The 23,639-nt window shown below is 38.8% G+C and overlaps 1 protein-coding gene across 14 annotated transcripts in view; it reads right to left on the bottom strand.

Moving 5' to 3' along the window:
* Positions 1 to 23,639, bottom strand: part of SIPA1L2 (signal induced proliferation associated 1 like 2) — a 231,018-nt gene that overhangs the window by 67,719 nt on the left and 139,660 nt on the right. For all 14 annotated transcript variants that reach the window (XM_077998594.1, XM_077998606.1, XM_028849678.2 and 11 more), the window contains 3 exons: positions 17,036 to 17,210; positions 12,862 to 12,965; positions 4,816 to 4,973 (listed from right to left, as the gene is read on the bottom strand). In XM_077998594.1, coding sequence (XP_077854720.1) covers positions 4,816 to 4,973; positions 12,862 to 12,965; positions 17,036 to 17,210 — 437 coding nt within the window. The remainder of the gene's footprint in view (positions 1 to 4,815; positions 4,974 to 12,861; positions 12,966 to 17,035; positions 17,211 to 23,639) is intronic.

Here is a 23,639-nt window from a genome sequence, read left to right as displayed (position 1 = left end):
GGAAAAACAGTAACGCTTCCAACGAAAATGAGTTTAGCCCAAGTTAGCTGCAAGGGATTCAGTGACATGGGACAGAGTGATCATACTTATAAACGCCAAACATTTTAAGTGTCACTTTTTTAAAGGAAATGCTCATTTGGTCACATTTTGAAAATCTAAATGAAGGTTTTATGGGAGCAAAGTTTTAAGAGAACTCAGGGACTGAAGAGATCAAATGCATAGTGTTAATAATGAGCATCTTAATCTATTAAAACCAGTAACGCTCCCCTACATCAGAGAGTTGCTTTAGTTATCTCATATCCTTTTCTGAATAAGATAAATTATAGAGTGGACTAATGAATTAACAAAGGAAGGATTAAGACCAGTGAGTGAATGAATGGATCCGGTATCACTGGCAGCATTGAGAGCACCCCAATTACTGAGTAGCTACCACAGACCAAGAATCTGTACCAATCCCACATCTGCCCAGGCTGACGCTGGAGTAAAGAAAGGAAGCAATCTTTGTTTTGTTTTCATCATTGTGGAAAATTCTAAAAAAAGTAAATTAAGGAAAAAAAACATTCCATCCAAATTTGTTCTGTCAGATGCAAACTCCTCTTCTGAAATGTGGTTTGTTAAGACTTTAGAAAAATTGCAGGCTCTCTCACTTGTGCTTTAATCTGCAATCTCTTCAGCAGCGTTAATTACCTGTAGCGGCAAGACAGACAGCTGGCTAGATGGGGCCTTCACCAATATGAAAGGGAAGGAATGACTGCTTTGCTTTGGGACAGATACACCAAACTCATGAATAGTACCTGGTGGTGCTTTACGGTAGTATACGTACTACACCAGAGGGTATGTGTGTGTGGGAACTTGACTTATGTCCTTAAATGAAGGGAAGGTCTTTAAAAACATCACAGAGGTTGACGCTGCCAGGGATCTACATCACGTGTGGCCCATTTTCCCCTCACCACCATCCTCAGGATGGCCATTCTAGACTGGGAATTAATTTATCCCTTACAATCCCCCATGTTAACTCTGAGAGAGTGGTCCTAAAGCTCCTGTTTGGACTTGTGATTAGTCTAACCACAACCTGTGGCTTCTCTTCTCTACACTGTCAATGAGCTCAAAGGGCCTCTCTGTGCACTGCAACCTGCCCTGCAAATATTGGGTACGATAAACCAGTGTATCACTGCTCCTAAATTTGGTTCTCTCTTCCAACAATGAGTACGGATTTCTAGCAGTATTTTTTACCCATGGAATGCTGAGGCGGCCAAATGTCATCTGGCACTCTAGTGCATTACTTCTCCGCATTAACTCTGTAGATCTCATGCTACCCTCTGACTGCAGCTTGTATGCACTTAAGCTACAATGTCAGGGGAAATTTCTTATATCTAAATATTCTCCACTGTGGTGTCACATAGTGAATAAGAGAGACATGGTGACTCCATTATGTACTAGAGAAATTCTTCTTGTATCCAATTATAGACCCTAATATCTACTTGGAGATTCTTTCTACAATGTATGCCATATTCTTGTTCAATAAACTGTATTCTTGCACATCTCAAAGTTGTACAAGAAAAGCAGCAGAATGTAAGCATGGCTATTCCATGATTATGATATTCTGGGTGTGGGAATCAATTAGAAATCCTTGATTACAAAAGCTCATATGATCCTTAACATTCCCAATAGAGTCAAGTTCAGAAGAAATATTCTTTTGCCAGATTCAGATAATTCCCAATGTGTGGAAACGAGAACTTATATCAGAGCTCCTTATTTCACCCAATGATTCGATAGCATTTATTAATGATTTAGGGGCCTTAGATATTTAAGGCTCCTCCAGCAAAAGCAAACATAGAAAGATAAGCATTCCTTAATATGCGCATGAAAGCATTTCAATAAAGCCTGCTGGCCAAAGGACAATAAAGAAAGGTGCGAGGAGCAAACTGGAGTCAGCTAACGGGAATCCAGCTCTACCACCTCCTGAGTGACTGAGCTAACGATATAATCCCTCAGTGCCTCACTGCCCTCATCTGTAAAATGGAGGGTAAAGTAGTATCATACCCAAAAGCCCACTGTAACGATGATAGAAAATAATGCACGTAAAGCTTTTATTACCCGAATTGTTGCTGTTACTGTCACTATTACTATCATAGTTGTTTTAATAAATGATTTAAGCCTGTCACCTAATTTTTGTCAGAAGATGTTACATATTAAATTTTCTTAAAAATGGCAGTCATCATTTTCTGTAGATACCTCTCCACTTTTAATTCACTGTTAGCTACCAAGCCTATTCTCATTCCGTTACTGAGCATTTTGTAGAGTTTATCTTGGAAAGCACATAAAAACATAAATCCCTCAAAGTCAGCTTAACATTGGCTACAAATTAAAGAGTCTTTTATAAAGAAATAGGCACTTTGTCATGTCTGCTTTTTAAATATTTTCAGGCTAAAAGCGAGATGTTTCGTGAGGCTTTGGGTGTGTTGCCTCATTTCTCCTAGTTCCAGTGGACCCTGCATAACTGCTTGAGCATTCTGCTGAGCTCATGGGGGAGGCCTGACTCCCTCTGTAGGGTGGGACTGTGGTCTTTTGCTCAGGCAGGTACACCTGATAGGCTGCACACTTTTCATTAGAGGAGGTGATCTCAACCGCGCAGCCCCTTCTGACAGCTGTAAGGCCTATGAACTGGCGTTGGTACTGAGGGTCTATGTCAGCAAGAATACACTGCCACTCAACACCCGTACAAAGCTCAGGAGAAAAACAGCTTTCACGGGAGGTTGCCACCCTGGATTAGGACACAGCAAAATTTAAGAAAGCTGTCGAGCTGGACTATATCATTTCCTTGGAAATTATTTTAATACATTTATTTCTCCATTGGAATATTTAGAGAAGTATCACATGAAACAGACCAGTAAGGTGGTTTTAGAAAATGTGGGCATGCCAACCTTATTCCACGAGACAGAGTAAGGACAGTTTCATGAAATGTTATGGAATTCATGTGACTACAGGATTACTCAAGATTATTATTGATTGTTTAAGAAATACTAGCGATGTTTTTAAGCAAGATCAATGAAGCTGATGAGGCACTTCCAAAAATGTAGGCACCTGAACTGATGTTACATTTGAATCTCATTAGCAAAGGTTAATTTAGTAACAGCAATGTGATTTCTTAAAAACTAATCACTCCATCTCTGAATGATTGGCATATGCTATCTTTATCACAGAAAAAATGCGATGTACTTTGTTTATATGTAAGGTATCTCTGTGGTGTTTTCAAAAACATTAAATACATTCAAAACATTTAATTAGATTCAAAAATATTTAATTAAACAACTTAGTTGTTTAATTAAAACCAGAAAACCTAAAAGAAATAAACTGAACAAGTATTGCCTATCTTTACAATTTTTCCTGCTAATGAACTACCTCATGATACAAGCATAAAGATAGCAAGTAATTTAAAATACTTGATTCGACCTAAAGATAGCTACCCATAAAATAACACCAAATACAATACAATAAAGCCTTATATTTCAGTTTTCCCAACCCATTAGGAAGGTTCATTTTACTCTTCAGAATTACCATTTGCTGGATGAGCTCCCAGGAAAAAAGGCTAACTCACCAGGTTTGTACCAATATTATCTATTTTAAGCCTATCATTTGTATAGAGTAGATACTATATTCTTTCAAATATCACTTTTAAAAAGTAGTTCTGAGCATTTAGGCCAGTGGTCTTAAACCCAGATGTGTGTAAGAATGACTCTGGAGGAAAATATAGAGATGTCAGGTGTACTGCATTAGAACACAGCACAGTAGAGCCATAGACTAGGGCTATGTTTAACACGGTGACTGGGAGGTAAATTTCAGGGTAAGAACTGCTGGTTTTCAGATTTTGTTCTAAGATGGCTTGGGCATCTGTAGGGTGGGATGTAAATTGACAACTTCTCACAGAGAGACAAATTTCTCTTTTGCCTTTAGGCAGTAAGCTCTGTAGTCTTCACTTTCTTACAAGGAATAGTCATGTCTCTGAACTAGGCCCAGTGGGCAGCTGAATTGGCAACTACTGTTTTAAGATGATAAATGAAAATAACCTTGGATGAATTCCAGGAACTCTAATAGGTGTTTTACATAATTTAAGCTATTTGTTCATCATAACCACATACTGAAGTAGGTACTATCATTACCATTATCTTCAATTTTAAGATGAGGAATCAAATGCTAAGAAAAATAAAATAAGTCACACAAAGCCTTATGATAAGCGGTAAAGCTGGTTTCAAACTCGGTCAAAGACCCATTGTTTTACCAATACCCCACATGATATGATCACTTGGCTGCAGTTATTTCCTAACACAGAGTCTGGGAGTAGCAGTTAAGCAGAAAAGCAGGCCTTGTCAGAGCCAGTCTTGGGATTCCAAGGCATGCACGTGCCCTTTTGAAGTCACCCAAGTGTCAACTCCTTGTTTCACCAGCCCTGCAAAGATCCAAGATCTTTGATGAAAAGAAATGTTTTACTGCCACAATACTTACTTCTCCTAGATAAGCACTTAACTAGCCACTTCATCCAACTCAGAGGAGGACACCAATTAAGCTATTGGTTCTGGCTGAAGTTTTTAGGAAAAAACAGAGGAAACGTGTAATCCCCCATTTGAAAGTGCTAGGCATTTCACTTTTTCAAGGGGGCAAAATGGGAAGAAGGCAATTATTTCTTACAGAAAGTGTCTCAGTAATTAGAAAATCACGAAGTTGGAAATAATAATTGGCAAACAAAGATACTTTTGGGAAAAGATGCCCTGTTGAAATAAACCTGGGAGAATGACAGATCAGGGATTACTGACTCACCTATAACACACATTTTCGGTACATGGATTATGCACTTTGACTATGACAAAGACATGCTGAAAGTGAGACCGGATGCTTTTTGGAGTAAAAGGAAGTGCCCCAGGCTCCTGGAAGACGATGGTCACGATGTCATTTCCTATGTGCCTTTTCCTCAGTAGCTGTGGTCAAGAAAGTGAAGAGTTACAAACAAGTTTTTCTTTAAAACAAAATATATAAATATATGCAATTCGCTCATCTTTCAACTTGAAGGAGTGATTTTAAAAAAGCACAGTCATTCTTTGGAAGTTAGTGCTCCTAAATTTGGCATAGAAAAAGCAAAATGGGCTTCATCCAAAAGATCCACGGTAAGAAAAGCCTAAATATTTATCTCTTTTATTTTAAAATTCAATTTGTACTCTCTCTCCTTTTTGTCTTTATCCAGTTCCTCTTTTTAAACCCCTAAAATAATAGCCCATCAGAGCTCACAATGCTTTAAAAAAGGTTGTAGGTTAAGCTCTGGAAGATGAAGTCCAAGAGAGGGTACAGGTTTGCTGAAAGGTCCTACACTATCATACCGGCAGGCCTCAGCTTCTAGCCTGTGCTCCCACAGTAACATGCATTTTTGCAACAAAAATACAGAACACGGTTATTTTGGTGGGCAATAATACAAACCAATTAACTGAACCCTGGCCGTTTAAAATGTAATTCAGAAACACACAATTCCACTGGATTAATAATCAGAAGCCCAATCGTTCATAATTTTATAAATCATAAATCTGGCAGGGGGAATGACGCTCAGAGCAGTAACATTTGAACAATGCCTTTACTTTTGATGTTCCTTCTGCCAAGAATGCCCCCTTCACTCCAGGTTTCTCCCAGACAATGCAGTTGTCTCTGTAGATCCCACCTCATCTGAAAGAAACTTCCTATTTCCCAGGCCTATTTCTATTACACTGGTTGTTGCACGGTCTTCTAACGGTTGGTTTACTTCTTCTGCATCAGGTCATAACCTTCATGAGGGCACAGAAGTGTCATACTGACTTTCAGTTTCCTAGTTTCTAATGGTGTGCCAGGCAAAGGAGGTACCCAATACACATTTGTTTAACAAATAAATAATCCAAATATACATTTACTGACACATCACATCATGCATTAAAATTGTGACCACTTCTTTCCTATGAACACATGCCCATAAATCCACATAAAGGCACTCTGTAAGCTTATGCAAGTGAAGGCATAGATCTGAGCTCTCAAAAGTTTGTGATCTTCAGTTTTAATACATAAAACAATCCTTACACAACTTGGTGATGTCATTGCTGGAATGTGACAACCTCAGATAGTAAATCTCTTTTCACTAGCAATATGAAAGACCACGACCTTACCCTTAAATTTATTCGGCACCTACAGCGAATATTCCACATAAAGACCATTAAGTTCAACTTTTAAAGCCTTTTAAACCCGGATACAAAAAGGATTTCATTGTCAGGTCCCTGACTTGTGATTTAGCATGATAAAAGGCTTGGAAAAGTGGGAATGAAATGTTCATTCTTTCAGAGTTTTCTACAGGCCAGTTAAATTGCTGATTCATATGCTGAAAAATTCCTACTTAAATCCCCATGGTCAAAGTTATAAACACACAAAAATCATCTTACTGTCTGAGTGAGGTTTGGAAACATATATTAATACATCATAATACAGACCCAATGAGCCACCTCATTTAAAATTGTGGTTTTAAAAAAGTTTGCTAGATATTTAAAGTGTGCCATTTAAAATGCATGTAAATAATCAGTGAAAACTATATTTAGCAAGGACATTCTTTGCTCCTTTCTCCCAAAATTGAAATACATGATTCATATGTATTGTAATAAGACAAGGAAAAATCAGGAATAGTTTTTAAAAATATGCCCATCATTGTGTTCAATGTATTTGTAGACTACAAAACACAGCAGTTCACACTCTACTTTATTCAATGCCCTTGAAACACAGGAATCCTCACACTGTCAAAAGATGGAGCTCACTTTGGCCAAGGCCAGGCAGTGAGTTCAGCACCTCCTACTTCCTGAGTGATTGCCAGTGTGGCTTCATGTTGTCCAGCCCTGTCAATTAAACACAGGGTGCAGGGAGGGCCTTGTTAGTCAGTGCTTCGTGGCCATTAAGACTGCAACAGCAAATTGGACAGTTATTCCAATTTCATTTCCTCCTGAAGGAAGATGTTGGGTCTGATTCTCTACTTCACCACAGGACTATTTAAAGCACAAGTTAAAGCACAAGCTAAAGTCTGGTTACCTTGACAACATGCCAAAGCACTGTTGTCCCTTTCTAGACACATTCTTTTGCTTTGTAAAATGGGCCAAAAAATGTTTTTAAAAGTCTAGTTAATTTAGCCGTGGCCACATAATGCACTTTGTAGGAAAAAAATAAACCATTGGGGGTGGAAACAAGGAGATTCATTAGGAAGGGTAAAATCTAAAGCTCTTTGAAGGAGAATAAAATAAGAAAAATGAATACTATCAATTAGTAGGATGCTTGAATTTGTTTCAGAGATTAAGAAAATAATCTGGAAAATTAACAGAAATATTATTCATTTTTCTGTTTTAGGACTTTGTCAAACATGAAATAAGTAATTTCTTAAACTTCTTAAAGGCAAATGTTTTCTTTAGTAGTTTATGCTTTTTTCTAACTGGTCAATGAAATTCTATACAATCAGAGTCTGTAAATTGGGAAAAGGGATGGCAAACCAGAAACAAACACAGCCTGGCAAAACCGGATGGCACTATTTGTTTGAGGGAATTACAGGAATGACATCTTCTGGGGCAAACTTCTTTCTAGGTATGCAAAGCTAATTACAATTTTCAGTAATGTCAAGAGAACCAACTTATTAGTGCTTTCAGCTGCAACAGGGAGTTAATAAATATTGTATTAGATAGATTTACATAGTCATTTCTACTAAATTTCTAACGCTTGATTCCAGCTGTGAAACAGGAATAAGCTCTTGTTATGACAAGGAAAGAGAAAATGTGAGTCTTCACCCAATTCCATGGCAAAAGCATATAGATGCTACAGAAATACCATTTACGGCCGTAGGTTTAGTGTCAGTTCCTTAAACAAACCGGGATCTCACAAGATCAGTTTCAACTTAGTGCAAAAATACAGTAAGATAGAAGGAGTAAGTTCTAATTATTCGAGAGTACACTAGGGAAACTATCATTAACAGCAACTTATTGTGTATTTCAAAATAGCTGCAAAAAAATTTGAAACGCTCTCAACACAAAGATAAGTGTTTGTGGTGATAGATATGCCAATTACCCTGATGTGATCAATACACATTGTATGCAGGTTTCAAAATATAGCATGTAATCCCAAAATACATACAATATGATATATCAGTGTAAAAAAAAAAAATTTAATGAGAGGAAAAAACTCAAAAAGCAAACTGAGAAGGAAAAAACCAGGAAGTGAAAATAAGTATCAGATAGCACACTTGGATGAAAACTGAAAGCTGAATGAGATAGTATCTGCTGGCTTCTATGTATACGGGCTCATTTGTTAAATTATTTTTTTTTTAACCCAGTAAGACAGAAACAAACTGTTTTGCACCTAATGCTGGGGGAAAGCAGGCTGTACAACACAAAAGAGAACAGTCAGGATATGATTCAGAAGCTCGTAAGAGTCAGAGAAGAGGAAGGTCATCTGAAGTTGGAGAAGGCAGGTCTCCAGAGAAGGTCTTTAGAAAGAAACAAATCCATATACTCTAAGAAAGCAATCACAGGTTCTCAATCCTGATTCTTGGGTTTGAATCTAAATCCTGTTACTAAAAAGGGGGCTGACAAAGACTCCTCTGACATGACTGATCCCTTCCTACCACTCTGACCTCATCACCTGGCTCCTTACCATCCTGACAGCATCTTGTCCCTCCTACAGGACAACTGATTCCCACCCAAGGAACTTTGCAGTTCCTAATCTCTTACCTGGAAAGCTCTTCCCCTTCACCCGGAGGGCTGGCTTTTCCTCCTTTAGGGAGATGGCCCTAATTTTGCACTTATACATACACATGCATGTACATAAACACACATATCCCCTCACATACACTATCTTCAAGAGTTTGCACCAGTGGTTAGAATTATGCCTTGATTTTTAAGAGACGTATAGAGTTTCCTACAGAAAAAGTTAATGTAGAAAAGCATTCTAAATAATAATTAAGAACGATCTAATAATGCAGATTTTTAAGGACTTCATAACAAAGTAAAGATGATAACAGGATTGTGCAGATATAAACATCTCTTTCTTCTTTCTGACACTAGGCAATACCAACCCTCACTCTAAGTAACGATCTTTGTGATGTAGTATAAGTATATGCTCCTACTTAGGGTCTGGGAATAAAGCTACTCATGGAAAACTAAATAAGCATTTTATCCTCCCAAAATATTCTACAGTATTATGCACAGGTGAACCCAAGTATAGTCAGGACCCAAGGGTTCATAGCACTTAGTAAGGCAGGTTGTTCCAGTATTCACATGAGTCCTTAGTAACACCGACTAGGGACTTAAGGAAGTACGCAAACTCTTTAAGGCAGGAGCTTACAATCACCCTATCCACTATGGAGAAAACGGCTCCAGGCTTAGCCCAAATGTAACATCATTACCTCAAGCCCACTACTAGAATAAGACCAGTATCCTTTAGTTAGCATCTCAGAAACCTAGGGGCTTGGTCTTACTCATTAGACACCTCCATAAGGCAACAGGTACCCCTTCACAACAGAGCAGCTAAAATGTTACGCATACATTAAAAAAGAAATAGGTTACTGTGTGCCAGGCACTGAGGCACCTCTACTTTATATGCCTACTTTGAAGAAAGAATTTCTTTGCCAAAGTGAAGTTAAAAGCTAATTTGTGAAGTTCTTCCCATTGATGACATCCCACGATGGCTTAACCATGACTTGTCTCCAGGGCAAGCAGAAGGAAAGCACACAGGGGAAGACAGCCCTGGGAAAAGTGGATGGACTGCCAGACAGATGCAGAGAGACTTGCAGGACTTAACTTTTGAAGACAGAAAATAACTCCAAGAGCAGGGTTGCTTATCATTCTTTTGGTCTATTGAGTTTTTCTACGCAAGAGTCAGAGACCATTGCAAAGATTAAAGCTCTTTTGCAACTGTGGTAAACTCTCTGAAGACTTTTAACACATCCTGGAATCGGCATCCAGCTTGATTTATTACAAGAAGGAACACAAGAAATTAGATCTGATGTGGACGAGTCTGGACCAGTTAAATGGTCACAAACTGTAATGTAAGCAGCCAAGGTTACAGGCATAATTCATGTAGGGGCCAGTTAACTTTGCTAAGTCCTGTGGCTTCAAATTGCACTCATGAATCCAGCTGGTCATTTCAGACATTTCTGCCTTTGGTATTAACATAATTTGTGGGCATGGTTGGGGAGGGTGAGAGAAATGGAGTCAATACAACTCATAACAAATTTGGAAAATACATGTCCCAAGATTGCAAGTGGCATTACTTATCCACAAACAGAACATTCTGATGACAACCTGTGATTGCAAAATATTAAAATGTCAAAGAATAATTTTCTGAAATAATTGATAAATTTAGTCTCTCACTTTCTTAACCATTCAGAATCTTAGTTTTTCATAATAGATCTTTAGGACTGGATACAGGAAAATAAAATGCAAATTAAGTCATCCAAAATATAAGTGGCTCGATATCTAATGAATTATAAAAGAATAACAACTAAAACTTAGTTCCATGCCTGGAACTATTTTAAGTGCTTTACATGTATTAATTTGCCTAATTCTCTATCCCTAAGAAAGGTTCAGTCATTCATTCATTAATCATTCAACAAATGTTTGTTGACTTCTTACCATGTTCTGGATACTGTTCTGGGCACACAGGGACACTTCAGGGAACAAAACAGATACAAATCCCAGCTTTCACGAGTTTATAATGTATAGCCTCAACTTACAGGGACTTTTCTTTTACTTTCCAGTTGGGGAAGTTTAGCACACACACACACTCCTCTACCCGCCAGTTGCATCTACATTTTCACTGCTTTGCTGTCCTGATTTTTGTGCGCACATTTTTTCAAGGCTAGTTTCAGTGAAATGAAGTCAGGTACACAAAACTCTAATGCCTACAGATTTTGATTACTCTTCAATGAAAGGGGGTGGGAAAGCCAGTTTTGAGTTCTGGTAAAAGTAAAGACTTCAAACCTCTGGAGGTTGCCACATGTGAAATGCCAGGGCCAATTCAGCCTGAAGTCCAATGACTCAAGTAATTAGGGAACTGGAAGGGCTTTGTGGTTTGAATACTCGATGACGGGGGTCAAAAGTCACTGGCTCTATTTCTGCTAAAGTACTGACAGATTTTCTTGGCTTGAGTAAGCCCTATCGGTTTTCTGAGCAACAACTCCCACAGAGTTTAATTACTGAATGATTCACAAGTATTTGCTGGACAACTGTCCTGGTCTAAATTAAGCCTCTTAAGATCCAGTGAATCTGTTTGGCATTATTGCAAATAAATTTTTGAGACCTAAAATCCCTTGGGTTAAAATATACATAAATACATACATGTGATCTAGTGATTTTAAGTCTATCTTTAAAAATACACAGATGTGTAAATCTAGAGATAGATTTTTTTGAAGGTGGTAGGAAGAACTATGATTATTAGAAAACACTAGAAAATTCAGAAAGGACAAGAGATTGAGATAAGCACGAGATGGAAAATGGCAAGAAAACCCAGCTAGCAATTACTATGAGAAGAGACTGGCGACCAGGAGTCTGCTTTCTCATCCTAGGTGGAGGATCTTAGGCTAAGGTGCTTCTTCCAACTAGTGATGGGAGAAGAGGAGGTAGTTGGCTGGTTTCCTCTTTGGGAAAAAAATGCAGAATTAGACTAAATATATATACACTTTTATGAGTGTTTTTAAAAGAGGAAAAATTCTCTGTGACAATTAAATTTCACTCATTTGACAAATACCTATTGAGCAATTCCTATGTAGTCCTTGGTACTTTAATATATTTAGAGCAAAGGAGTATCAGTTAAGTGACATCCAGAGAACTATCTCCTAAATGTGAAAACAAACGTTAACTCTGGATTTAACCTAAATACAATCAAATCACTAAAATTAAATTATGTCAATGAATCAGTTATAAGATCCCAGTAATTCACAAACCTTTCTGTAAACAAATCTTCAGAAACTCAAGCAGTCAATATTCTTCAAAAAATCTTCAGCTTAACATGGGCAGAGCCCAGAAGATTCTAAACAAGATGTGAAATGGAGCCTTAGCTATATCCCATAGATCCTCTATCCCAAATGTAGGTCCTTTGCTATCTCAAGTGATCCTCCAAGTCTTCTCAAGCTCACAGTAGACAAAGCATTTCAAATATTTTTAGCATAAGATAAAAATGGTCATAATTTCTAGTAATCTTTGTAAAAAAAAAAAAAAACTTGCTCGACCAATTTTACAGTTATACCGAAAAGTAAATTATTTTATAATGATTTATGCATCATTCAAGTTTTCAAAGGTTCTTAATTCTTACTGAGTGACTTAATTCTTACTTAATTCTTACTATATTCAGAGCATGATGCACTCTGATTTTTTTCTCTTTAAAAGGGTCAAGAAATTTTGACCAGTAAATCCATTTAAAACAACAAAAACGAAAAGGAGAGGAACAGCTGAAAATAGCACCAGTAACAACTGCAAATAGTATTCTCTATAAATGAGCTATTTACCCATATGCAAAAACCGAGGTCAGGTCAACATGGTTGGCCTTTTCGTAATTAACATAGTTGAGACAAGTTTCTCTTAAGAAAAGATTTTGCCTAGCAAGCAATAAATCTGAGTGCAGAAGAGTTTCTAAGTTTTATAAGAAAAAAGCGCAACAATACGCCCTTTAAAACCCAAATAATCCCAAGTGATCAAAGAGTCAAAGATGATTAACGCTATTCAAGAAAAACCCTCACTGATTCTTTGCAAGTTCTAAATGCATCAATATCATCGTGGGCCCACCTCAGATTCCACACTCAGGGTAAAAAGCTCCAGGCTGGGGAGGACATACCTGTTGTCTGTTGTTGGGCATGTAGGGAAGCAGGGTTGACACGTGGAACATGAGTTCGTAGTCTTTGTATGTGGTATAGAGAGAGTGCGTGCCCGTGGAATCAGCTGAAAACAAAGATGAATTACAGAAGCAAGGTAAGCCACTACAAAATTAGTACTTTAATATTTAAAAGGTTATTGTTGCAAAAACAAAAAACAAAAACACCAAGCTCCACCCAACCAGAATCTGGACAATGCCCTTCAGCTGTCACCAAGCACTGTTAGTACCACCTCCCGCTCCAGGACTGCGGACTGAGGGGCTCCTTTCCTTCTCCACCGCTCTCTACTGCACCTTCAGTTTCTTTGCTTTTCTTCTCTGTTCTCGCCCTCACAGTGTGGATTTAGGTGATCCACTGAAAGCGAAGTGCTTTTGCCACCAAGTGCATAGGTGAGCAGTGGAGGAGAAGCTGGTGCACGTCTGGGTGCAATTATCTGAAGGGTGTGACAAACTGGCAGATGGCCTGGCCACATCCATGTGTGCATGTGTGCGTGTGTGTGTGTGTATGTGTGTGTGTTTTACAGTTAATTCTTAGTTATTCTTGGGCACTTGATCTTCCAGAACCCAGAAAAATGAAATAAGATTGATTGAATATGGAAATGAAAACAAAAAATGTTATTTAGAATATGTCTTTCCCTGAATGTAATTAATTTTTTTCTCCTTTCAACAGGAAGTACAGTGATACATCACGTGAATGAAGAATATGGAGAATGAATGTGATCACTTACAGTATATTATCCAGTGACACATATGTTAAAAAACGATGACATTTGAACTCCTATTAATCATAAACCTATTCATCTTTTGAAAAGGAGAATGATTCTTTGAAAATTCAAATTCCATCTGTATTATCAATAAGAGTATCTCAGATTGAGAGTTTCACACACTGAAACTAACCTGCTGACTATAAAACACTGAAGTAATTTTGGAGTAAATTTCTGAATGACTTTTTGCACATGGATAATGAAGACAAAAAGATATACAAAAAGGAAAATGTAAATGGCATTCAATTTCTTTGTCAATTCTTGATCTATACATAGTCTTATTTCTTTACTTTTGAATCAACAAGAAACAGTGTTGCTAACAGCATTTATTCCATCGTGTTTGTTGGAGAAACCTCTATGTAGTCATCTTAATCTTTTTTTAATCTAAAAATCTAAATTTTTACTTTAAAAACATGCAATCATTCAACCTTCATGGACTTAATATTTTCTTTCTGAACCCTGTAGTATGTCTTTCTTTCCAATATTTATATCCAATACAGAAACAGACCTGGAAACGCTCTAGAAGAAATATCTCATAGAGATCTTAGATGCTCCGAAGTCATTCATAAAAGGCATTTTCATGAATAAGGCAAATAGTTAGTGTTTACATATAGTTACCAATAAATTAATTTACAGATGGACAGAGAGAATATTCATCTAAAAAGTTATATATAAATCAGTCCCAAAATAAAAAAAAATTCCTTTTAACTATCCATTAAACACACATTTGTTATTTTCTAAGGACTTCTTAGAAAGCCACATTCCATTTTAATTCTCTTGGCTCAGAACCTTGACAGTGAACGTGGCTCTGGATGTGAGCCAGCACAGTCCCACGGCAGGATGGATGCTCCTTCCATGAACAACGGACTCACTGATGACAAAACCAAAGGCTGGATGATGAGAGGGCCTGGTACGTTCAGTGACACCCATCACAACACTGCTATCGGGGTGGTTCAAATTCGGAAAGAGACTGATATTAGGTTTCAGATTTAGGAAATTGCAAGGAAGAAAGAAAGATGCACTGGCCAGGACGTGGGGAGGGGGAGAACTACTTCTGAAAATGTGATAATAATTTGTCTATCTCAAGCCATACTAAAAGAGGAATTTCTAAAATTAAATATTCTGAAAGTTTTTATGTCAAATATCAGCCAGATAATGGACAATACACACTAACAAGGCTTGTTGTTCTGGGGTTTGCTATAAATATTTCTATTCAAAAAGGGATACAGGCTATCAGTTTTATCATTATCTGCACCTAGCTCAATAAAGGCTTTCCATGGCTGGGATTCTGTACTCTGTTCTAGTGAACAGAGCATCTTAGTGGCTCAAATCCTCTATGTTCCTATCCCATTTCATTTTATGTTCAAGAGAGAAACAATCCATTTTAGAGCTGAAAGGGAAATCCCAGATATTCTAGCCCAACATCCTGAGCTTTCCTTGTGAGGAATCTGAGGCCCAGATTTGACCTAAGTTTTATGGGCAGACAGAGTTCTAACTAGAACTCAAGTCCCCCGAATTCTAGAAGGAAGATTTTTATTTGTCTGTGCCTCAAAAGACGTAATTTTTATCTGACCATTCTCCCATACCTAATTCTTACATATCTCCTCTCTACTTAAAGAATATCAGACTTCTTCGCATCTCACAGAATGCCTTGCTCATAAAAATAACTTACAGATTTATTATTAAAGTCAACATATCAAACTCTAGTTGTTATGTTCTCATGTCCTTGAGCTAAGGTGCTTAATACTACATCTGCAATGTATCAAAGATAAGGCCTACGTCATAAAAATGTAAAGCCAATGTAAATTCTATATGTAGGAAAATACTTGGATTATCTATGTTGTAGTTTTACAGATGACACAGATCAGAAATTCTTTAAATGTTTTCTCAATCCAATTCACTGAAGACAGACAACACACAATCACAGTAACAGTTCACATCAGCAGTGGTTTTCCTGGAGGGACATCCTTAAGGACAGAATATCAGCATCTCTAGGTGGTGAATGGTTCTTTACGGAAAAGAGGAGTTCGAAAAAAAAAAGGAAATCAGAGAAGATCTCATTTGTCTTTCTTAAAATATATGGATATTTACATTTTGGGTACTATGAATTATTTCTGAGGCATGGGCATTATACATATTAACAGTCCAGCTCCAGCCCTGGCATGTGCAAAGGACAACTAGGGGCCCCATGTGTGAGTTTATACCATCGCAGGGGCTTGTGAACTATCCTGTAACTGCTACTTTCAAAAACAGGTCTAACAACAGAACTGACTATAGGTGCCACCCTCATCCAGATGGAGTATCAGTGATAGTCCCAAGTTGAGTAGACTTAGGGACAGGGCTTGGCGACTAAGGAGAACAGACGGCAGGAAGACATGGCATTAGGCCACCTTGGTTCCAATCGCAGCTCGGCCACACCCTGACGCTCCCACACAGAAAACTTCCACGTCACCATTCCTTCTAGGAGTCGTGTAAAGAAGCTCCTTCAGATCCTCCAAGTTTAGACTCTCTGTTCATCTCTTTTCACTCAAAGAGCAAGCACTTGTTTGATAATAAGCCGAATTTTCCAATATACATCAAATTACTCTGCCTGGTATTTCAGATACTCATAGCAACTAAATAACAGCACAAAGATAAAATACATAGAACTTACAGACATCAGGAGAAACATGATTATCTATGTGTAGCTATTAGACAAATTCATGCATCCTAGGAGGGCATAAAGCCCATGTTTTGGATTGGCCAGTCAATCTGTCACTGTACAGCTAGTAGGTGCTCCACTCAAGGGGATCTAAATAAAATCCTTGAAAAATAAGATGCATTAGCCTTTTTTTTTTTTTTTTTTAAATTTTAGATCCAGGGGGTACATGTGCAAGTCTGTCATAAGGGGATATTGTGTGAAGATGCATTCGCTTTTTAACCACTGCTCCACCTCCCTGGTTAACATCATGAATCTAGAAATGAACAAAATAAGCCCAATAACACAGCATGAATGGATGTGTTAATATTTTGTCTCTTAGAAATAAATGCAGTGCTTGTCCTTGGTATACTGAAACAAGGGTATAATCGAAGAGGTTAGGGTAAAAGAAAGAAGAAAATATTAAACAATTCTTCATGAAACACTGGGGAATCTCTCTGCTGGTGTTACAAAGGAAAAAGAATTGACCCTTTGAGCTTACGACGTGAATCATATACCTCTTGAGAAATGTGTTTCCTTTGTTCATCTGAGGAAATCTAAAGTCTATTCCAAATAAGCTTTCGAGGCTGCTTCTGGGGTCGGGAACAGGAGGGCATGTGATCACTTACTTGGATTTACGCAGCATGTCTGCCTTTGGAGAATTAAAATTGTGCACACACACCAACATTAAACTTACTCTTATTGTCCAGCTGAGCTCGATATTTACTAAATCCTTTCAGTCGGACTCTCTGGCCCAGAAGATCAAGGAATTCTTCAAAAGCTGGTCCCGCCGTCTCATTGTTGTACATCTCTTCCTCCGTGCTCTGGCCTGCCTTGCAATAAAGGATCCCGATCTTGTGCTGAAAGCTCAGCTGAAATGGGGGAGAAATATAATTACTTGGCAAAGCGTATCACACAAGCTAACTTCCAGTAAAATTAAAACTACAGAAGCTGAGAATTGTTCTAGGACAGCATGCCAGAACAATTCCCATGAGTGAATAAGCAAAAGAGTAGGCAACTGCCACTGTGTGAGATGCTACAAAGAATAACCCAGAAACCCCAGAATACAGCTGGAGACATGTCAGAAACCCTAACAAATTAAATGTACGGCTACGGCCATGTGGGATTTGCCAGGTTTCCAAAACGGACAGGAAGTCAAGGTTCAAGCATCTACTTAAAAATAGAACTGTGGAAATACTTAATCTTACACACTTCATATAGTAATTAGGATGACCTTCTAAGTTGGAAAGAAAAAAAGGCTACAAACTTTTAAAAGTTTCTCTCTCTAGTAATACCTTTTACTTCTTTATTTGAATTTTATGTATTTCTTGTAAATATGTAAGACTATAAGGAAAAAACAAACCAAATTAAGGTCTGGTAAGGGTAGAAAATCCAATGGAAATTGTGATATATGTATATAAACATTAAAATGTTTTGTTGCCATAAAAAAATAACTCTGGCTATACGATTATATTCATTTGTTACATTTTTTACTATCTTGAAAACATCTGCTAAATATACAGTGTACCACAAAGAATCTAATAGCAATTGAGGAGCTCCTGCTGTAATCCTATCTTACAGTCAATGCCACGTTCATGCTGGAAGCCCTGGGACTTCCTCCCAAGACCAGTAAGAAACTGGAGGCATTTTTTATACCTTTCTTATGTCCCCCAAAGAGGAACTACTTCTCACTCATGCAATCAGAGTTCTTAATCTTACTACCAGCAATCTGAGCCTGAAAGGCTGACAGATTATCAGACATTGCCAATTCCCGAAAGACATCAATCCATAACACTGTTCACTTTTATTATCAAGCTGTAAAATAGAGCCTTTAATCAAAATTCATAGCTGACTCTCTTAGTAAAATAAGGCAAAATGATACTCATTTCCCTTGAGCAGTAAAGTGATGACAGCAGTCTCATCCATATTATTACCCTAATGACAACACACTATGCAAGAAAGGCATGCGACATCTGCCTGGGTGACCTTAGCAGACATCAGGAAACATTTACTGCATGCTGGATAAACTTAAGAGTTGAGCAGGTAGAGTCAACTACCCATATATCCTGAATGTATTCGGATCTCGACTAAGTGCTGAGAGACTATAAAAGGAAATATCACCTGTTTACAATCTGACTGAATCAGCTACCTACACTGATGGATGCTATGGCATTGCAGTTCATGGGCGTTGGGACCCTGTCAAGGCCAGGAGATCCCCAACTGCACAGCGAGGAAAATGATCTGCACCTTGAGTGTGGGGATATGAGACGGTGTGCATATACTACTCAATACCTAACATTATGAGTTTATTGAGCTACTACTTTAGCAGGGTCAAGAAGAAAAATTTCTATTCACCCAGAGATTGAGGAATCAATGTTTCTGATCAACTCAATTATCTAAATCAATGAGATACCACATTTACTGAGAACAGACAATCATTTTCAAAAAATATTAAGTACAATAAAAATGCCTAACCTCATTTTATTGTAAACATTATTTGCTCCTGAGTGACTCAGAAGACATTTCAGGATCTTAAAGTGCATCAGAGAAACTACTATGATTACCAATTATTACACAGATGTTGGTGACATCTGTGATTGTTGGAATCTATATGAATACTACAATGTGGCCTGAAAATGACCACTTCCCACTGTGGACAACGATGTTAGTTGACGTCTCTTCCGCTGTGAGAGGAGAATTTCAGCCCCCCAGTTATTTGGCCCTGGCTGTAATTAGAGTCCACCATTAATACCGCAGAATACTCACTCACTCCAATGCCTGTGCATCTCAGTGCCCCCTGCTTCCTCTGCACCCAGTAGAATTGCTGCACCATCATCCTCAGCCTCAGAGGTCATTCTGCCCCAGTGGCTGCTGTCCCTGTTTGCTCATCCTCTGCTCCTTTACCTGCTGCTTATCTGAGACCACTGCCAGTGCCATGTGCCACATCATCTGAAGGCCATCTTTGTCTCCATTGCCCCAGGACACAAAGGCAGCTTGCCTCAGTCTGCTCTGGCATCTCCAGGAGGAAACCCCTTCCTCTTCTCTTCTCCCATCCAGCTCTTGAATGGGGAGTCCTGGAATACAGCTGTTTGGGAGCCCAGGGTGTGTACGGTATGCTAAGCAGAGCCATCAGCAGCCTGGCATACTTCCTCTCTGACTCGGACAGTCTTGTGGGCTTGCTATTTCTGTGAACTCTCATTCAGGCAAAGGCCAAACAACTGGACAACTGACATTTCATGAGACCTCATTACTGACTGTTGTACTGTCAACTTCACACCCCTCTCTTGCCAGCCATCGGACACACCAGCCTGTGTCGAGATCCTAACAGGATCTAGAACAAGATTTGCATTTCCATCTAAGAAGCTCCTGGGCCCATGGGAATCAGTGGATGTGACTAAAGCAGATTTCAAGGCCCTCAAGTGTCTTAGGACAGCTGCCATACTCTGACTCCAAAGAAAACACCTTGCTACACACATGGCATGGCACAAGTTTACCACTCACAGGTATTTGCCAGTCATGCCTACTTTTGACCAGTTTGCTAGGTGAAACTTAGGAGCCAGAAATAACTCCAGTGAATCACAGTAAAGAACTGTAGCTTGTTTATAACAAAGGTGATTCCAGTAAACCAAAAATGAAATCAACAATGAAACAGAATGAAATGTTCAGTAAAGATCTCTCTCTCACCGGAGTCCCTTTCAGAAACCTGGAAAACAACTGAAATGTGGTATCAACTACTAAATACTCCCGGGGTATATCAGAAAGCTAGCAGCAGACTTCTTCAGCTCCATCATAACATAAAGGAAAGGAGGGACTCCGGAATCCATACACTAACATTCCTCATTCTCTCAGACCAAGGCTTCGTTAAACCTTAAGCTAAGCCTAATACTTAAGTCTACTGCAGCAACCTTTACTTAACGGATCTGGTAAGAGCTGTGGCGGTCCCACAGTCCCGGGATAGAACTAGGCTTGCATTTGGACACAAGCACTGCTGCAAACTAAAAATATTCACTTGTCAAAATTCCCTATGGCTTCAGTGCTGGCAGCTGGACATACATACACACTGCCCAGACAGCAGAGGATCCAACCCACGTCCCATTTTCTTTCTGAGACAGGATAAGAACTGGCTGCTCTATTTCCAAGGCCAGAAGCTTTGGTATTATTGACAAGAAAATTTACATTCAAATGAAGGTGAGAAAAAAACCAAGCCTCAGAACTGTCTAGAGCATATATTTGAGTGTCCAATAAATCCCTTCCCCTCCATTCTCCTGACTCAGCCTACTTGTTCTAAGCATGTAGTCTCATTTATTTAGACCTGCTTGACTTCGGTTGAAACAAATCTGATATTTGAGTAAACGTATACATCTGGGGTGAGAGGACAAGAGGGGAATCGGGCAGTTGGCCTTAAGAACCAACTAATAACTCTGTTAAGGATTTCATAATATTCTAAGATAGTGAGCTGTCATAATTCATCTAAATAACACTTTGTTTACAGTCAACCTCTATAATTTTATGAATTTACCTATTAAATACATTGGGATAGTCTTTTTAAAAAGGAAAAATGGGATTTTAGAACTGGAGAAGTGAAATTATGTAGATAAAAGTAGCAAAACCATCAAGGTCTTGTTTAATATTTACTTTCCTGAAAATTCTCCATAGTGTTCGAGTCTTCCTCCTCAAAACATCCAACCAAACTGAAGGAACAGAAGGAATGATCTAAACACCCACAGAATCTCCTACTTCTGAAACCTGTCTCGTACAGAGCACATATACTCAGTGGCTACATGACAAACCAGGATGGTTTGCAAACTACAAAAGAGCAGAAACTAACAATATATGTAATTAGGTTACACACACACACACACAATTTTTTTGAGACAGAGTCTCACTCTGTCGCCCAGGCTGGAGTGCAGTGGTGCGATCCTGGCTCACTGCAACCTCTGCCTCCTGGTTCAAGCGATTCTCATGCCTCAGCCTCCCTAGTAGCTGAGATTACAGGTGCCTACCACCACACCCGGCTAATTTTTGTATACTTAGTAGAAATGGGTTTTCACCATGCTGGCCAGGCTGGTCTCGAACTCCTGACCTCAAATGATCCACCCACCTCGGCCTCCCAAAGTGCTGGGATTACACGCATGAGCTACCACGCCCGGCCCATAATTAGGTTGTATTTTAAATATATTTTCAAGATTAACAAACCCTTAGAACAATAACCAAAATTGGCTCATCCCTTCCTGGGAAGATTTACTATTAGGAAAATGAGTAAAGAAACAGCACTGCTTGGAATAAACTCTCCACCACCCTAACAGGTTAGCGGCGATTTGTAAGGATTCTTGAGAAACTGGGATGCTAAAAAAGCTGCCCAATCTCTTTTAGAGATGAATATGAACAGTATGTTTTCCTCATGTATAATGGGAATCTGATACCATTAAGAGTTTTAGGGAGTTAAAATGCCATCTTGTGCTTAAGTTTGCGCACCATTAAGAAAGTATACCAAAGTCAAACGAATATAAAATCTAAAGAAAAGCCCATGAACTACTACTAGAGATATGAAATGCAGTGGTTTTATCAAAGCAGAATCCAGTTTTCTAAATTCATTCGTTGACATCAGACTGTAAATAGGTGTTCAGTAAAAACACTTAGAATGCCTGGTTTTTACAACTGCCTGGCTTCTAGACCTATCTGACGACACCGACAAAATTCCAAAGGAGCTTGCACTTGATTCAGACGGCAATGGGGGGCCATCAAAAGTTTTCCATTAGGATGTGGCATGATCAGAGCTGTATTTTAGGAAGATTTTTCTGGTAGAAGAAAGGTAGCCGCATTCACTGATGCCTAAGACAGGCTCATGAGGATACAGACTGATGGTTACATCAGTCAACTTGCAGCTGCCATGACGTCTCTTTTCACTGCTTGGTGAAAGCAGCCCTAGACGGGGGCAGCGGCAGAGCCCTGAGGGCTTCTGGGGAACATGAACCATCTGTAAAACTTTCTAGAGCAGCCTCGGGGACCAAATGAATGCCTCACCCACCGGGCGCCCGCTCTGTGGGACAGTGATCTATTTTAAAGGGAGAACCGACATATCCTACAAAGGGATCAAGAACTACCTACCACATGGGTGGCAAGTTCTTTACGCCAACTGTCTTACAACATGCAAATGAATGCTATTCTTCTCATCAAGCCTGCCCGAGCTCTGAGCACTTTCAACCCACCCCGATGTATCCTCTCTATCCTGCCGTAACATGTTTTCATCAACTGTTTCATATACTGTTCATGTATGTTTCATGAACATTTCATATATTCCACATACTTTACCAGTCATAATGGTAAATCGATTCTGTGTATCACACAATTGTAGAACTCACACGCGCAAGTTTAGAGCATGGTTTGTTTTTTTTTGCTTTTTGTTTTTAATGTCAGCGTTCATTCCTGAGACAGACAGATCTCAAGTTTATTCATTCTGGGTGTTACAATATCTGCTTCTTTTTGCTAATAATGCACTGTTAACTTGTTAGACCAATTAGGTTCATCACTTTTAGAATTCTAGCCATCTGAGGTGTCAAATATTCAACTTTAACCACAGTATTATTTGGTCAACCAAGAAATACTTCATATTCCCTCTAAAACGTGCAGAAGGATGCTGCTTGGGAAATTCTGAAAATATACATTGTCACTGTCTTTTTAAAATCATGGATTTAAAAACAAATCCACTCATTTAAAATAAATTGCATGCACTTGAGCATGTAACGCTCGGTTTCCTCTATGAGTTATTTTGCATCTGAAACTTAAAAGACATTTTTTCCATATTCTGAACTACCATCTCAATCCTGTTCATCATTAATTCTCTCCTGGACAATGTCAATAATCACATAACTGGTCTCCACACAGCCATCAGTCTCTATCTTCATCAGCCTGTACAATTCTCTTCTACCAGAATAATCTTCCTAAAATACAGCTCTGATCACATCACATCCTGATGGAAAACCTTCAATGGCTCCCCATTGCCTCCTGAATCAAGTACAAGCTCCTTGGCCTAGCATTCCGGGTCTCATTTGTTCTAGTCTCAACTTACTTTCCCCACCCCAACCCACCTCAACACCTCTTTTCTTTGTAAAGAAACTAGTCATAGTTCCTAAAACAGCAACTATTCATGTCTCCCTCTTAGAATTCTATCCAAGTCCAAAGGCCCAGTTAAAATGCCACCTCTTCAGGAGAGGTGCCCAGCCAGATGTTATTTCTTCTTTCCCCAAAGTAGTACTCACTGCCTTTACACCTCTCCAAGATCTCTTATCATATTCTGCCTT

Source organism: Macaca mulatta, chromosome 1, assembly GCF_049350105.2.
Source record: "Macaca mulatta isolate MMU2019108-1 chromosome 1, T2T-MMU8v2.0, whole genome shotgun sequence".
In the NCBI taxonomy this organism is placed as follows: domain Eukaryota; kingdom Metazoa; phylum Chordata; class Mammalia; order Primates; family Cercopithecidae; genus Macaca; species Macaca mulatta.
The sequence above is the reverse complement of the archived record's forward strand: the minus strand, read 5'-3'. Positions and strand labels throughout refer to the sequence as shown.